Genomic DNA, 18,179 nt, shown 5'->3' with positions numbered 1-18,179 from the left:
AGCGAATTCGTTTTTGTAAGAAGCGCAGCCCGGTAATCATAAAAATGATGAATGGCTCGGAAACATTTCACGGTGAGCGATTCAGCAGTGGGTTATAGATTTTTTTCCATATTTAAAATACCAACTTGAATTCTAAACGGCCGAACTACCGTAAATAATCGACAGATAATTGCATAATTAATCTTTAATTTTTTTCCCGAAATAATACTCTGTTTATTGCCCTTAGAAAAGGATGAAAAAAATTACGCATGAATATTGAAGACGATTTGGTAAGCAAGCGAGGGAAAATTACCTTTCTCTCGAGAACCGGTGGGTTAACCGGCCTTGCGGCTAACTCTGTCGGGTTTCTTTATGCCGAAAATAAACGCATATACATGTATGTGTATTCTTGTCATAAAAACCCGATCGAAGAACGATTATATGGCCGCCATTATAAGTAATAATAAAACGAGGTGTTGTTGCCTATGTCGTCAATATTGTGAAACATGCCGACACGTGCGTAAGTGTATGCGTACTTGCATACATACGATATTTGGTGTATGTATGTGTGTACGTTGTAAATTAAGCAGTAAACATTGCATTCAAAAGATTGACTCGGTACTGTTAGCTATAGCAATAAAAGTTATGCGATCACACGTAAATAACTATGATTTCGGACCGTTAGTCACACGTTAGGAAATGTGGTCTAATGATGTCTCAATCAATCTAATCTGTGTTTTATTGTTGTTTTCTGCGTATGTTATATATTTCTTATGAATGTCTTGTAGACTTGCCTAATCGCTGCTTCTCAATCTGGGTCGCCTGTCTCTGCTCTTTGAGAAGCTCTGCGTTTTGGGGATGTTCATGGCCGTATTAATTGGTCCGTTCGGCCCCCTTTTCTCGCCTATGTTTCGGATCCGTGTCGTAAATGAGTACCGTCGATTTTGGTGCCCGTAAATCGAGCTGCGGCCCTAAACCGGTCGCCACCGGCAAATAAATTAACCGGCCACCGGTCGGTAGCCAATTGTAAATCTCAATATTTACAGTGAACCGGTGAGACTGCGATCCACACGATCAAAACCCCAGATCGATGAAAATACACACGGCATGTGCTTTCAGTTACTTCTCATCTGATATTATTCACATATTTTATACACCCATTTGCCTTATGAAAGACGACAGCTTTAGTAAAACATATACAATATTTGTATCAAGAATAAGTAACAGTAAATTAAAGTAATTAGTAAATCAATACGGCAAACAAGTGCAATCAAATCGGAAAATAATTACGAATATCAAGTGGAGATGATAACTAGAATTTAAAACGTAGATAAATCAGTTCTATTTTTTTAACAGTTCAATCAATATCATCATCATTACTGATGGATGACGGTCTCTGCAATACGCTTTCATTCGTTTTTTTTTGCAACTCTCATCCATCTCACAACACCTATTTTTCTAATTTCGTCCACCCATTTTCTTTCCAGCCTTCTTTTAAACCTTACATTATCTTGAGTACCATTCTACCACTTCCTTATTCACCTTTCGTTCATTCTTCTAGCTACGTGATCCGCCCATTACCATTTCATCCACTCTATTCACTCTCTCCACTATATCTACTACCATTTTCATACTTCTCACCCACGTATTCCGTTGCCTATCTCTTCTCGTCATGCCGATAATATAGCATTCACTACGTTTCACATCCATACGTCATCACTAGCACTCTCTCTACTATGTCAACTACCCTTCTTCATTCATTATTCCATTTCCTAACTCTCCTCGTCATACTTTTTTGAGTTCATGGGACTTTGTGTAGAATTTTGGCATTCAATTTCCAAGTTTCACATGCATACGTCATCACTGGCTTTGATCGAAGATCTTTTTCTTCAGGCAAAGTGGCATTTTGGATTTAAAAACGGCGTTAATTCGCCCAAATGCACTCCATCTTAATTTCACACGTCCCCGTATTACTTCTTCCTTGCTACGCTGTCTACTTGTCTATTATATATTCCTCATTCCACGAATGCAACAAAAAATATATGATTAATATCGAATATTATAAAAATCACCACTACAGATTTATTTTATAATTTTCTACTGTATCTACCCACATATTTTCGGTGTGCAAAAAAATCGAAAATTCCGAGTGAATTTAATACCTAAATTTTCATCAAAATCCGTTTGTACACATTTTTTGTGCATAGAATCCAGCGGTTGCATTGTGTCGGAACAAATCTGTGTGATCACTGATCACCGCACTAACGAAAAAAAAGTAATTGCCCAACGCTTAGCCCACATTAATAACGTTAATATGTGTACACCGTACATGCGAGGGAGAGAAGGTAGACCTCGTAAAATAAACAAATTTATTTTGATCGGACCTTAATATTGGGTCGGTGTGGGGACACGACCGCAGAAACCACGACCGCTTCTAATACTCACAATAATATCCGTTTGATCTTTTAAAATTAGCCGACCAAATTGTGGAAGCAAGTCCATCGATGTTGGATTTGAATTTCGTAACATGGCAACTGAACGTTTCCATGGAAAATTTTATTTTCAGTAAGGAAACGGTCGAATTGAATAACACTCCAGGCGTTACCTTTAAATGCAGTGTATATAATATTTACATATGTGATTATAGTGTATCTACGTAATATATACATACTTAAGAATTATTTAGTGCGTATTTATATTACATTTTTAAACAGTTAGATTTGTTCATATGTAGATTTATTATACATAGACCGAACCGAGCGATACGCAATCGAATTTGCATCGCTCGAGTACACACATATAAACATACATACATACATACATACATGTACTAATCAAGTCAAAAAACGATATCCACACTAAACGGGATAGATGCGAGTTATGTTTTGAAAAATTTAATCTGTAATTTGTAGGTAGGTACGTAGGCCTGCAATTCCAATTAACCACCGTGAAATATTACGCATTAGTTTCGGTACGAAAAAATCGCTTCTGCCTTTACGAACGGATAAATACAATGGGGATTAATTGGATTTTAAATACGACGTCGAACGGTGCTTCTCAAACATTCATTTCATCATAATAGCGTGAATCATATACATAGTGTCGGTTATACATACATACATACGTGTCCGAATGTATTCTATTATCGAAGCACGCATGTATCGACGCGGTGCATTCGAATAATGTGGGTCTTTATTTTTAAGAAACCATCACAGTACAAATAAAAACGCTTCACAGGTTTCGTCTGAGTTCAAATTCCGGAGATGCGCCTCGAGGCAATCCAAGAAGGATCGTAAGGACGAAACAGGAGGGCCACAATGCCAGAGCAGCATTAAAAATTCAATTTAGTATACAATATTATAGAAGAATATATTTTATCACTACTATTACATAAAAAAAATAGTATTTTGAAATTCATTATTAGTCTACCTTTTTGTACATATATTTTCATTTCTTGTATAAATATATTTTATTTGGTAAATTAAATGTAACTAAAGGAATCATTTCGAGAAAATTACTGAAATATTTCTTGAAAAGCTGTAGATAATTTAGGTAGCTTTAAATGTGTGATTTATTTCTTAAGTTTACAACACAATTCAAATACATGTATTATAATACCATAGCAGTTCAAATACATCGTCACTTCAAAATAAGATTTCATTTTGAAATCTTATTTTCAGGTCAGATCATATCACATACAAACGCTAAGAATCTTTAATGTAAATTTTGCTTACACCTATATGTATTTATATATGTATATTATTATCATTTACAGCCATTTGAAGTCCTCTGTTGGAAGAAGGCCTCTCTAATACGCTTTAATTCTTCTCTGTTTTGGGCAACTTTCATTCATCTCATCCCACACATTTTTCTGATTTCTTTTGTAGCCTTCCTTGCAGCCTTTTACATTATCTTGGGTACCATTCGAGCACTTCTTTCATCCCATCCATTGCCATTTCAATATCTTTACTCTCACCATAAATCAACCATCATACTTCTCACCCTCATATTTCGTTTTCTATTTCTCCTCGTTATCTCAAGCACACAGCGTTTCAGACTTTTTTTTAAGTATATTGAACTTTATGCAGCATTTTGGTATTCAATGCCCAAGTTTCGCAACCATACGTCATCACTGGCAAGACACATTGACCGAAGATATTTTTCTCAATATACCGATAATTCTTATTCAATTAAGCAATCACAGCCTATGACTTGCAGTTCGTTGGGAAATTGTACTCTTTCTACCCTTGATCATTTACGTTGAGCTACCACTTTTTGGTAAAATACATATGTACATATTAAGTTCAAAATTAATTTATATTCCTACTGGTGTATAAACCTTGCCGATAAACAACATGTAATTTAAATATTTTGTTTTTAGATATGCAACACGTAAAACGTTGCTTCATTTACAATGAATACCCGGTTCCAAAAGCATTCATTATTTACTCACTTATACATACACGAGCAAGATTCATTTTGAAAAAGTAATTGAATTAATTACCCGTAATTAACGCCTAATTACGAGACTACATATTTACACACACGCTCAGCTTACAGAGTCGAATAAATTGTCTCTAATTGTAAAAGAGAAAGAGAGAGAACCAAGCACAAGTTACCGCATTCACGTGCACAGTGCGGCCCTGAGAAAGGGTTCCCGCCATAATTGGGGTCGGTTATGGCAGACAGAGCGGACCCAAACCTTCCTCTTCCCCTCCTCTCAGCCTTTCTCCTCATTTATTCCAGCAGGTTTTCCTCTCTACATATTCCTATCTAACGCACACTATCAATTACCCACTTGCGACTAACAGATGTGTACGTTATTAACAATCAACGTGAGCGCCCTTCGCTTACCTTGTAGCATACAGCATCTTCGAAAAGACACGCTTTCGGGCATTAATATAATTGTTTTTTTTTTTATTTCAGTATACAATTTGTTGTCTCTATGCTTTGACTTAAATAAAAATTATATTTGGTATATATATAAAAACAATAATAGTATATTAATGCATGTCTCGAATATCGTGGCACTTTATTTTGTATACAAACGCCTACTCGGATCCATTTGCTTATTAAACATTTGCTTTTTTGCATGTTAGGAATTATATAAATCAATACGAGTAATAATAATCATAACGATAATGCTAATGCTCTCGTAATATAAACGCGACGATGGTTTTAATAATTATTATCATCGTCTTGATCGCATAATCGTTTTCGCTTTTTTTTTGTATACGCTCTAACCGAGAAGACGCGGCCTTTTGGAATCTTGGTTATGCTCTTGCTCACATATCAATAGCGTTTTTTTGCTATACGGAGTGACGCAAAAAATTGTGCTTTTGATCTCGCCGTTTTTGCGATCCGAATGCGATACGGTTAACGCCCGTCTGTCGAAATGTTGAACTTCACTGGTCGGCCGAGCTCCAGCAAAACACTCTAGCTGCAAATTTGGGTTTTCTCGATTACATACATACAATGTGACAACATGTTGAGTAAAAATTTAATCCGCGGCTATTCTGCGGATCGAATACTTTTATATCAGTTTTCTCTTGCGTCTCAGTTTTTTTATGATGATGCTTCATCACGGCAAAAATTTTACAATATCCAGTGTATTTTTGAAGTATAATCTAATATATAATTTGTATATGTATATAAAATAGCCAACAGCATATCTCGGACGTTAAGCTTCTGCCTAACACCGAGAGGCGCCGGGTCGATCCCATGAGCTGACCTCGATCGAAAAGAATTTTTCTGAGTATATCTGTAGTGCTGCTGGTCAAACTTGGATATTTGTGACTCCAGGTTGATCGTTTCCTATCAGAGTTTGCCAATTTTTCTGATTTCATTGTTGAAACGGTTCCCGATTAAATTGGCTAAAAACCTTCTTACCTACCATGTCACCACTATTTGAGTATGATTAATGTAGGTATAATAAAATGTATGTACAATACATAGTTGTCTCGTTAATTTCGAGTTTTCAGTGTCTCGTAATTCAGCGACTTATGTAATAAAAATGCTGCATTGTAATTGGCCAGGAAGATGCATTGGGGTTTATATGTTAGGTCAGTGGTCACCAACCAGCGGCCTGCGAAAGATTTTCATCCGGCCCAAGGAAAAAATTGGCTTATTTTTAAACTTATTAAAATTATTGACTTAATCGTGATATTTTATATAAAAAAAAGTCAAATTCCTTCACAATTTCTATTGTGGTATGGCTTCCAAGTAGTTAAGACCTAATTGAAATGCAAAAAACAACTTTCCGTTTTTCTTTTGCTTGACGACCGTTCGTCATTTGTTTTCCTTGTTCTGATAATTTGTCTAAAACTATACCTATTCAGAATTTTCCACCCGTTCCCTTTGAAATTTTAACGGGCACAACACTAGTACAATATAATAAATTGCATTAGAATGATTTAGACTTCGCTTGGAATTAACTGGACTAGTATAGGTAAATTCTAACGAAGAATAAAAAAAAATCAATTAACCGAACTTAAAGTTTTGCAATAGTACGAAATATTCAAGGCTAAATCGTGATATAAACCAATTTAATCTCTAGTTATTGCATATCCTCGTGGCTAATAGCGAAATTGAGATATTATTTCATTTATATTATTAATACAAATCAAAAACCTCCTGTCAGAATTGTTTATTTAATCTGACGTAACTGTTAGTGTCCATTCGAACCCCTCTAATAGGCGATGGTATAATTTGTGGAGAAGTAACCATAATAAGACACTACATGTGCATATGAATATGTATATACATATGTATGTACATACTACATACGGTGAACGATATTAGATCAAACATGTAACCTAGCCATATAACATCTAAAAGTAATACATACATATAATATACAAATATAAAACCAAAGGTAATACAACTGAAATATACATACATATATTACACTTGATTACGGAAAATTTGTAAAATTACAGTAGATATTTCAAATTTGTACGAAAGGAAATTGCCGTTTATACGATTTGTTCGGTTGTTTATCGAATTCAATTTAGTCAATTTGTAAAGCGAATGCGTTACATGTGTAGAATATGTACATGTGAGTATGTACATATGTATGTATGTGTACATACGACGTTTCGTTTGTGGGACCTGTGGGGGCCCCGGGGGCTCGGCCCCGCTCTGTCTGGCCGGCCCTTTGTTCAAACGGTGTGGCGGAGCTCTCGGCCCACATTTGTGATGCTAAACGTGACGGGGGAACCTTTTATTTTGACAGAGTTTGTACCTGGACGGACCGGTACCTACCTACCTACCTGCCTGCCCGTGAGCCCTTTCCCATTAACCTGGGCCCCCTTCCATAAGCGGTCCCTTCGAAAAGCTCCCATATATTCGAAAATCTCCCATATACACTCGTGTGGCTTCTACAACCAGAAAGTGAACCAAGTTCCAAATTATAGTGTAATATTCCCAGATAAATACTTTGTAAGTTGGCTTTAATTTATCTGTGATCAATCAATAAAATCATTTCACGTACACATTTGAATTATTGTTAGTAAGAGTGCGAAATTAAACCTTCGCATGTACATACATATATATTTATATTAGTTGACTCGTGACTTGTTTAATTATCAAATATTTGTATTGCCGTTCGAGTTAAAATTAATCGTTCCATTTACTTCATTACTTCAATGTATAAATTAAGTAAGTTCGTGTCGAAATGGCAATTGTAGTTAAAGAATTTATTTAAAACACATTTAAGAGGGGTTTTAAGTTCTTATTAATTAAACTATTAATCAATTTGCACAATTATCGACCCGCCAATGAAATTTATTAACCTTTTCCGCGTGTTAAATCGATTTGTAATATTAATAGGGTATGATGATTAATCGTCTTATGGAAATATATCCTATTCGATTATACGCCTACAACACAAAACAAGTGTAGTTTTAATTTAATGGGTAATTAAGAAAATATTTATAGATACTTCGAATTTCCTCAAAAATAATTTCATTATTGTTTATAATGAAAAATAACAAATGTGAATACCATTTCAAATGTGTTTTATTAATACTATTATAAATCACTCTATGAACATCACTTTCAACGTAAAATAAATGATTTCATTATCAATATTCATCTGTATATAATATACGATTAATACCAATAAAATTACATTTGAATGTAAAATCAATAAAATTATAAATCATTTTGATTGAATTTATTTATGAACGTACATAGATATGCATACTTACTTTTAAGAAATTCAATGAGTTATTACCTATACATATTAAGTGTTATACCTATAAATAATAGAATAAAAAAATCTTTTTGATGATTTAATAATTATTTATTAAATTTTAAATATCATTATGATGACGTTGATTAACTTTATATAAATTTATCACATTTTCTAACAGATAAGCGATTCATACGATATTTACATTCGCAACGCACCGTCAATTAAATATTCAATTATGTTTATAATTGTATTTACAATTTAATTAAGTATTTATATGTACGTGTAATAATAAAACATGCATATATAATTCATAGGATAAATCATATATAATTTCACTAATGGGTCGTTTCACTGTACACGTTTACGTTCTACAAACACTTCAACGTTTTATTTTATTTATTATTATTCACGTTTACTTTTGCATCCAATTATGCACAACACGATTGGCCTTCGATATTAATTAATCACTATATCGATTCGTTATAGGTACGTAGTACGAATTTAAACAAAAATTCTAGATTATTGTCGAAGTATAGATTAAATTTAATTAGCACTTTCGTCACACAGGAGAGTTTCTGTAGAGACTGTCAGCTCCGTCTTCGACTCCTGAAGGATCTGCGCCCGAAGGCGGTGGAAGTGACGGCAAATGATGATGACCAGGGAGGGTGGCACGTTCTCCAGCGTGACCCAGACCCAACAGCTCTAGTCCCAATTGACCAGCATGGCTATACATCAACGGAGGATGTAACAACCCCGCCGGTAAAGTTGGGGTCGCCAACAACGGGTAAGGTTTGACCAGCGATGGTGAACCCAAAGCTGCTAGTGCTGAAGCGTACTCATATAGAGCAGCTTGTTGTAAAGGCAGAAATGCACCACAAAGACTGCCTCCTCCTCCTAGACCACTCAATAAACCAGGTTGCCAAAGAGTTGCATTACTGGCTTCGCCTCCATCCCATCGCACCTAAAAATTAGTTAACTTTAACAAAATCATCTTATCAAGTATTAACTAGTAATAACCACTTGTAATCATATATGTATACCTATGTACATATAAACATATGAAACGAATTATACATAAGTTTAATTTTAAGTATTTTTTCATTAAAAGAGTACTATTCAACGATTTATTAAAAATAAGAATATGATTTAACTAGAAATCTTATACATTAATAAATAATAAAAGTTCTAAAATCTAAACAATGGTGAGATTGGACTTGGATAAATGGACTGCCTACAGTCCATTTATGATTGGACTGTAGGCAGAAAAAAATGTATTAAAACATCTCTATGATAACAATGTTTTTAAGGCAAAAAAGTTATTCATTACAATAATAATCATTATGGCTAATAAAAATTAATTAATAATATTTTAATTTGAAAATCCGCTATCCACATGAAAGTTCTTTATATTTTAAAAATTAATAACTACATAAAAAACAGTGTTTAAATACCTAGTTACCTTTATATTTACATACATATATGGGCCGTTATATTTGAAAGCGGCAAAGGTCATTTCGAGAAATTCTTCGCAAATCATTAAATATAATATTTTACATTTAAAAAATATTTAAAAATACTGGTGGACTGTAATACGTTTATTCTGCTTTTTCGAGATTCTGGATATATCGAATTAAAAGAAGTAATAGTAATTTGGGAATTACGTCAAACGGAAATAGTGATTTTGGAACTGAAAATTGGACTTCCACCACTTTCAAATATATTTATTCAGTAAAAAACGAATTTATTTCAAATTTTAAAAATTAGTTGATTAGTTTTTCTACAATTTAATTTATTTTTATTGTTTTTTAGTAAATACAAGTATAAGTACAATAGATTCAACTACATATGTATACAATTTAAAACCTTGTAAAAAATTTTGAAAAAAAGTTGGATATAGATCGCCGGCCTTTATTGTGCATAACTGGTCAATAATATCAGTAAAATTAAAAACCTCATCGCTTCGCCTGTGGTCTGATTGAATGATGCTGTCGATGGTGAAAGACTTGGGTCTGTGCGGTGTGGGTAGAGTGGTCGCAGGTGGTCCAAGGGGAGGCAGAGACTGCGTGGCGACGGCTCCGGGGGCGCCAATCGGGGGCGGCAGCCTCGCCAAGGAAGCCAGCTCGTGCTGCAGCCGGGCTGGCAACTTGAACCGTTTCCGTCTGCGCAAGAATGAACCGTTCTCGAACATATCCAGAGCAGATGGATGCAGCGCCCAATAGGCGCCCTTACCCGGCCTATCCGGCCGTCGCGGAATCTGCAAATCGGCATATTCAATCAAGTATAACCTACTATCGAGATCGACAGACATAATATAACGTCCTGACATAAAAATTATGTATTATCAGTCTACTGGAAATAAGCTTTTGAAAGAAAGTCGACTGTGTTGGAATTGGTACCTTGACGAAGCAGTCGTTGAAGGACAGGTTGTGTCTTAGTGAGTTCTGCCAACGCTGCGTGTTGCGACGATAGTAAGGGAAACGATCTGTGATGAAGCGGTAGATGTCAGCTAATGGTAGCATCTTGTCCGGCGAGCTCCAGATAGCCATTGCCGTCAGCGAGATGTAGGAATACGGCGGCTTCTGCTCGCCGTAGGACTCGCGCGGAGGACGTGGCATGCTACCGCCTCACGCTGACAACAATCACGTCAAATGTTAGTCTTACATATATGTCAAGTAAAAGGAAAATATAATATTTGAGTAAATACTCAAGTATGTACCTGCCTCCTAAATATTAACTTTCATTCATAGATACAATTTCTTAAATATATAAAACAGTAAGTAAGTACTTGCACCAAACCATTGATGTATAATACACTAGATCCGCCCTCACGTGTTATACTGGTCTCCCTTTTGGCGCATGCAAAATACATGGCGCATGCACAGTTTCTCTTAGAAGGTAGGTAGGTACCGCTGCGTCGTAGGGGAAAAAACCCAACTTCCCCGCTAGTTAAACCCCCCGCACCCCTCAGTTAGTGAAGACAAGATCTCCGACCAAAATCACACGTCAGGGCCCATCTATGTGTATTATACATCAATGCACCAAACTCTATTTTTACAAGGGTAATTGTTGTAAAGCAGCGATTGTAACAAATTTAATTTTAAGTTTGATAAAAAAAACCCATAAATGTCATAAACAGACTTTGGCTTGGTACTTAGTACTTATTTTGTACGTACTTGGTACTTAGTACTTGGTACTTAGTACTTGGTACTTAGTACTTGGTACTTAGTACTCGGTACTTAGTACTTGGTACTTATTTTTTGTACCTACAGCATCGTCCGAACGCCACCCTTTGTCATTAGTAAAGGGCGGATAGGGAGCGTGCTTTTTCCTGGAATCGGGGTGGTTTGGCTCTATTTACAAAGCTAGAGTGCAAAAAAAAGGTTCGGCGAACCTTTAACAAAGCACGGCGAATAATCGAACAATGAACGGCGCACTTTGGGTCCGCTCACTAGTCATTAGTGTCATTACTAATCTTCGGCGTTGGAGCATGCTTTTGGAACAAAAAATGGGAGTTTTAGGGCTATTTTCCAGGAAAAAAGGAAAACTACAAAACTAGAGAGCAAAAAATAAAGTTTCAGCATAAAAATGAACAATGGTGCGCAAGGTCACGCCGAAGCCTAGTCATTACTAGTCTTCGGCGGTGGAGCGTGCTTTTTCCAGGAAAGAAAGCGTTTTGGGGCTATTTTCCAGGAAACAGGGCAAACTACAAAGCTAGAGAGCAAAAAAGAGTCGCGCCGGTCATTACTAAGAGACGGATATTCATTAGGGCAATGACAAATAACAATACACGGGCCAACAGTGCAGAATGCAAGATAGAAAAAAATAAGATTTTAAAATAATAAAAATAAAAATAAGCCAAAAGCATATTGCTCTAATGACCATCCGCTATCTAATCCTAGTAATAATAATTATATAGATAATTTTCCAGGCTTGTATTTATTGATCAGTAAATGTAAATTCTTGTGGTCAGTTATTTATTTGTTTATTATTAATTTTATGAAATGGCCATTTTAATAAATCCAATAATTCAAAAACAGCATTTCATTTAAAAGTTGCTGACGTATTATAATTAATAGCTGATACATTTTTAATTTTGTTGTCTTTTACAAGAGCTGTATAACTATTCCTAAAGAAAATTTTTCTGTTTGTTTTTTACAAACTTTTTACTAACTTCACTCTGTTAGTTCAGTGATTTTAGTTCATATTATATTCAAATCATGTATCGATATCCGAATTATGTACATAAATAGTACTAATATCTATGTATTAATATTACGTGCACTTTTTCAGGCTTAAATAAAAACTTAATAATTTATTAGGATTAAGTGTAATGTTTTCATATTAGTATATACAATCGTAATGATCATTACAGTTGGATAGCCAAATCATGTAAGAATGGAAATGAAAGCGTGATAATGATAAAGGACGATATACTTTTTTTATTATTTAAGTGGTTTTTTTTTTAATCTATTGATAACATTATATTTATGGCACAGAAAACCCATTCCTGCTAGCACTTTGTCTCCTATTAATGAATATGTAAATTTTACACGATATATTGATTTTAATGTATTAAAAATATAAAGAGGGCATATAAATCTAAATAGAGTATTAAGTAGAAAATTATCAATAATTACATATAAATATTCATCTACATAAATAAATACATACTTAAAAATAAATAACATACATATCTATTTTATATAAAAAGATATACATATATGCACATGAGTATCATTAAAATGTGTGTGTTTGATGGATGGTGTTGAAGGTGTTGACAATGAACGCTACAATAGCTTGAAAGTGTTGTTTGTCCTATTACAATGCGGTAAAAAAAGGTTTGATTAATAGTAAGATAATCTCGATATATCTTGCGTTTCTATACGGAGAATAATATCGTTGACACGACACGAAAAAATTAAAGCCGATGATGAATTGAGACGACAAATTATAATAGGTATTTCTTATACATATAATATAATGCATGATTTGTGAAAATAAAATGTGGTATAAATACTTATTCAAATTTATTCATAACAGATTCGTCAAAATATGATAAGTAATTACGTATCTATCAATATCTGTTATCCTAGATCAAAATGTAAGTTCTCATAAAGTTATCTCCCTATTCCGGAACTATTAAAAGGAAACTTAGTTTTGCCGAACAGTTATTACATCTTCAACATAAGTCATAACTTCATATATAAAGTGGACATTTCTTTATCAAATTAATAGATATCTTCCCCAAAAACCAGTGTAGAAAAAAACTTATTTTATGAAACAAAGTAACAAAGATTAGAAAATTTAATTTATATCATCCAATGACTGGCGCTATTATCAACTATTTAAAAAACTACTGGTGATACTACCAATCAAAGTGATTTTTTTATATTACTATCGAGTCATAGATGTGTGTACTCCAACAGGTTTTATTATTAGAATTGGACATGAGCACATCGAACGAAATTATATCTAGTGTTAACAATCAAAAATTAAAAACATAATCTAATTAAAAACCTATGTATGTATTCACATAGATATGTAAAATAGCAAACAGTTTAATTTATTCACAATTAATACGTACAAGATTTGAATCATAGTTTAATATATATACGTTTGTATGTATCTATATTAATATATGAAACATATTAGTATATAGGCTTTGTGCCGTCCCTAATGAGAGGGCGGCTTTTGGAGGGCCGAAATCGCGCGGCAAATTCAAATTCATTCTGTGTACATTTTTAAAACATTTTCTACCTCTTATACATACATATCTTATACGTATACATATGAGCCATGATATTTGTAAGTGGCAGAAGTCCAATTTTCCGTTCCAAAAACACCTCATCACTTCTTTTAATTCGATATGTTCAGAATTACGGAAAAGCAGAATAAACGTATTACAGGCCACCACTCTTTTTAAATATTGTTAAACGCAAAAAATTACTTTTATTGTCTTGCGAAATATTTCTCGAAATGAAGAAAAGTGGACTTGTGCTACATCAAAATATAACGGCTCATTTATCTACGTATTTAATTAAATCAAATTAATTAAAATATTAAATGTAACACACAAAATATTCAAAATATAATATTCCAATGACTGGCGCTACTATCAATCATTTAAAAAATACTAGTAATAGTTTATCAATCCTAGTAATTCTTTATTATGATTTAATCGTTCTTCCGATTCCGATTCCAATTCCAATAAGTTATTTCACTGTAATTGGACACAGATATGTAGACAATTCGAATAAAATAAACTATAAACTTTCATAAATTAAGTACATAATCAATGTAATCTAATTGTAGATATGTATGTACATACGTAGATATGTATGTATGTAGATCTAACACGTAGATATGTATGTACATACATATGCATGTATGCATGTGTGTACATACATCATTAGTAAATAATCAAAATTATACATAATGAATAGGTACATACATACAAGATTCGAGCACCGATCATTAAATATGTATATTAATACAAAGTGACAATTTCACACGCTTAGATAAAGCCCTCTCCGGAAATATGATACAATCGAACTATAAATATTTTAAATAACAATTTTTATAGCCCAATTTTTTTCTGAAATACAAACTTATTTGAAATGCAAACATGTTTTAATGGAACTAATTAGGATGCATTTCAGCTATATTTGGCCGTAGTTAATTTTTCCAGTATTATCCTATTGGCCTATTTTTTTTATACATATACATTGTATATGTACATAGATGCAGTCGACAGAGATTTTCAACACAAAATATGATATCTAGTTTAGTAAAATAAATCACAATATAACAAATAAACAAGTACTAAATATTGTAATAAAATAAATCAATAACAATGTAAATATGTTCGTGTTAAATTTCCTTTTCTCTCAGTCGGGGATATTTAGGCTTGCACTCACATTCAACGACATCGGTCTGTCCGTCCGCAATAATTAATTATTTCCTATTTTTAACCATTCGGCTCCTTTGAGAGAATTATTTTTAAATAAAATGAACATATAAATAATGTCTCGCTTAGAGAAAAAAATATTTAGTGTACAGTAATTTCATATAAAAAATAGTCTCAATGAACGAGCAGAGCGGCTACTAAAATACCATGAGTATTCATTGGAGCTATTTTATATCAATTTCTTGAATATTAGGTATTCGTTCTTTATTTGTCGGAAAAAAAAGATTGACACCAAATATAAATACTACGCCCAAAAACAGCTCACTTGGCGACACTTATCACTAGAGGTAGGATAGCCAAGGTGCCTCTCATTGTTCCATTGCTGTAAATCCTTTGTAAAAAAGGTTCGGCAAACCTTTAACAATGCATTTACAACATTTGAACAATAATTTTGGCGGCACCTTCTGGGTCGGGGCTTTACAGTTATCACTACAGATCGGCGCTTAGCGTGCTAAATGGAATATTTTCCAGAAGAGATGGTTCATTACTATTGTCCCTACAAAGCTAGAGAGCAAGACAAAAGGTTAACAATATAAATTGACAATAGCAAACCCATTTAGCGCGCTGAGCGCCGATCTGTATAAGTATCCTTTTGTAAGACGTGGAAGCAGTGGCGTAGCGAAGGGGGGGGTCCGGGGGGTCTGGACCCCCCCCTTTGCGGAGCTCAGTCGGCGGCAAAATATCCCACAAATTATCACAAATCCATGACAGATTTTTAGGACATAACCATATACTTGAAAATTTCCAATGTTTGCTTCCCGGTGGAAAAAGCTCTCAACTATCAAGTGTTTTAAAAAATAAGATAAAGACTTTGTGGGAAATTTACAACCAAGATATATTTTGTGGACCTTGCATTCTAACTGGAGAGTTGGATATGTGGTGGCAATATATAAGTACTAGTGAAAATCGACCAAAAAACGCACTAGTTGCAATTGCAATTTGCAATCCTTCAATATTCCCCAATATTGACATACTTATAAAAATTCTAGCAACACTTCCGGTGACAACAGCCACAATTGAACGGAGCTTTTCCACACTACGATGACTAAAAACATATTTAAGAAATACGAAGTCGGAAAATCGACTAAATGGACTTGCTTTATTAAATATTAATAGGGATATAAATGTTAGTGCGGAAAAAATATTAGATATGTTTACAATAAAGACGCGAAGATTGGATCTGTGAATTTCGTACTTTTTTAAAGTATTCATTATTTTTATTTTATTTGAATATATACCATATTTTTATTACGTATTTACTTTATTTACTTTAAATTATCTTGCCTTTTTTCCTGTCAAAACCCCCCCCCTTTAAAAAAATCCTGGCTACGCCACTGCGTGGAAGTATCCTTTTGACAAAACAAAAGGATACTTCCACGCAATCGGTTATATGCATGCATGTACTCATTAAGATTATATGTATGTAGTATGGTAGAAAACACTGGCTCACCCGTCCTCCTCGACTTCTATCCCATGCTCGTTGTAGATATGTAGGTTGCGATGCGTCGATTATGTGTCGATTATTGAAGGAGAACAACGGTCGTCATTGTTTACGTGTGCGGCTAATGTCATTTGCGATAGCGATAGGTGAATGAGATTCGGATGGGATTGCGGTTGGTTGCGATAGAACGCGTGTGAGGGAACGCAAGTGTTGTTTGTTGCGCCGAAAGTTGGCGCCACGGTCGCGCGGCGCGGCGCCCGCCCGCGCACTGCTGCCAACCACTATTCGCCGACCAACCGGAGATCGCGACTCTCACTGGAGGGGAAGCTCCTCCCCACTGCCCGACTTCAGCCAATCGCGACCCACGCCACTCAAACCCCGCCCTTTGGTCGCCATTACTGCTAAATGATTCGCGCGCCAAACATCACACGCTCGAAATTCAAACTATCATTCAAATCACACTGTATTCGGGACAGGCTGTTCCCCTTGTATCCTTCTCGCGCACATTAACTAAAGTTGTATCATAAAAATGGTTTTCAGAAAGGACGCTCAGTTACAACAAATTTACTACTATTTAATGATTTCGTTACTAATACCACGAACGATCGGTCTCAGTTTGATACTATATATATACATATTATAGTAAGGCATTTGACAGGATTGATCACGATATTCTGCTTGAAAAACTTATACAGATCGGTATTCATGGTGATCTCTATAGATGGTTCGCCTCATACATTACACGTCGATCACAGGCTGTCTTATTAAATGGATTTATTTTATTTTTATTTTATTCTAAACAGACCATTGTGGCATAACAGGAATTCCTAAAGCGCCACAATGGTCAAAAAATATAACACAAAAAAAAACAAAATAACAATTAAACATAAATTAATACATAACGAAAATAATATACTCATCAATTATACATAAAAAAAATACATTTGAACATAAACATAAATACATCCATACATAAACATAAAAAAGTAAAAACATCAAATAAAAAAAATATAGCATAAGGAATGCCTTGCACCTACAGGCAGTTTCAATAAATATGTAAGAAACAACTACAAATACAAAACATCCCTGTAAGGCCCAAATGGAAGAGAGTTAATCAAAATTTCACTCATAAATCACAATCAATCATATATTATATCGAGATGGATGAATATTCCTTCTGGTGTTCCGCAAGGCTCCCTCTTGGGACCTCTATTATTCAACATCTTCATCTTTGATATTGAAAAATGTTTTCAGAATTCAAGTGTACTATTATTTGCTGATGATATGAAGATTTTCAAGAGAATAGACAGCCGAAATGATGCTTTGGCCCTACAAGATGATTTGTTCAGGCTAGAGGTTTATTACAGCATAAATTAGTTGGAAATTAATGTAGCAAAATGCTCCTGCATATCCTTCACCAGAAAACTATGTCCTGTTGACTTTCCTCGTTCAATCAACGGACATAGACTCACAATGGTATCGGAAATTAGGGATTTGGGAGTCTTATTAAACTCTGATCTATCCTTTAGTAAACATATTGACAATGTTGTAGCTCGAGCGTCGAAGGCTCTCGGGTTCGTCATCCGGTGCTCCAA

The 18,179-nt window shown here is 34.4% G+C and overlaps 1 protein-coding gene across 1 annotated transcript; it reads right to left on the bottom strand.

Moving 5' to 3' along the window:
• Positions 1 to 8,735: 8,735 nt before the first annotated feature.
• On the bottom strand, positions 8,736 to 16,694 carry LOC143910765 (uncharacterized). Its single transcript, XM_077429361.1, has 4 exons — positions 16,594 to 16,694; positions 10,573 to 10,805; positions 10,128 to 10,430; positions 8,736 to 9,137 (listed from the first exon to the last, which is right to left on the bottom strand). Exons 2-4 carry the CDS (start codon positions 10,789 to 10,791, stop codon positions 8,736 to 8,738), a joined length of 924 nt encoding a protein of 307 aa, XP_077285487.1. The 5' UTR covers positions 10,792 to 10,805; positions 16,594 to 16,694.
• Between the last annotated feature and the right edge of the window lie 1,485 nt (positions 16,695 to 18,179).

The sequence above is a fragment of the Arctopsyche grandis genome, chromosome 4, assembly GCF_051622035.1.
Source record: "Arctopsyche grandis isolate Sample6627 chromosome 4, ASM5162203v2, whole genome shotgun sequence".
In the NCBI taxonomy this organism is placed as follows: Eukaryota; Metazoa; Arthropoda; class Insecta; order Trichoptera; family Hydropsychidae; genus Arctopsyche; species Arctopsyche grandis.
The sequence above is the reverse complement of the archived record's forward strand: the minus strand, read 5'-3'. Positions and strand labels throughout refer to the sequence as shown.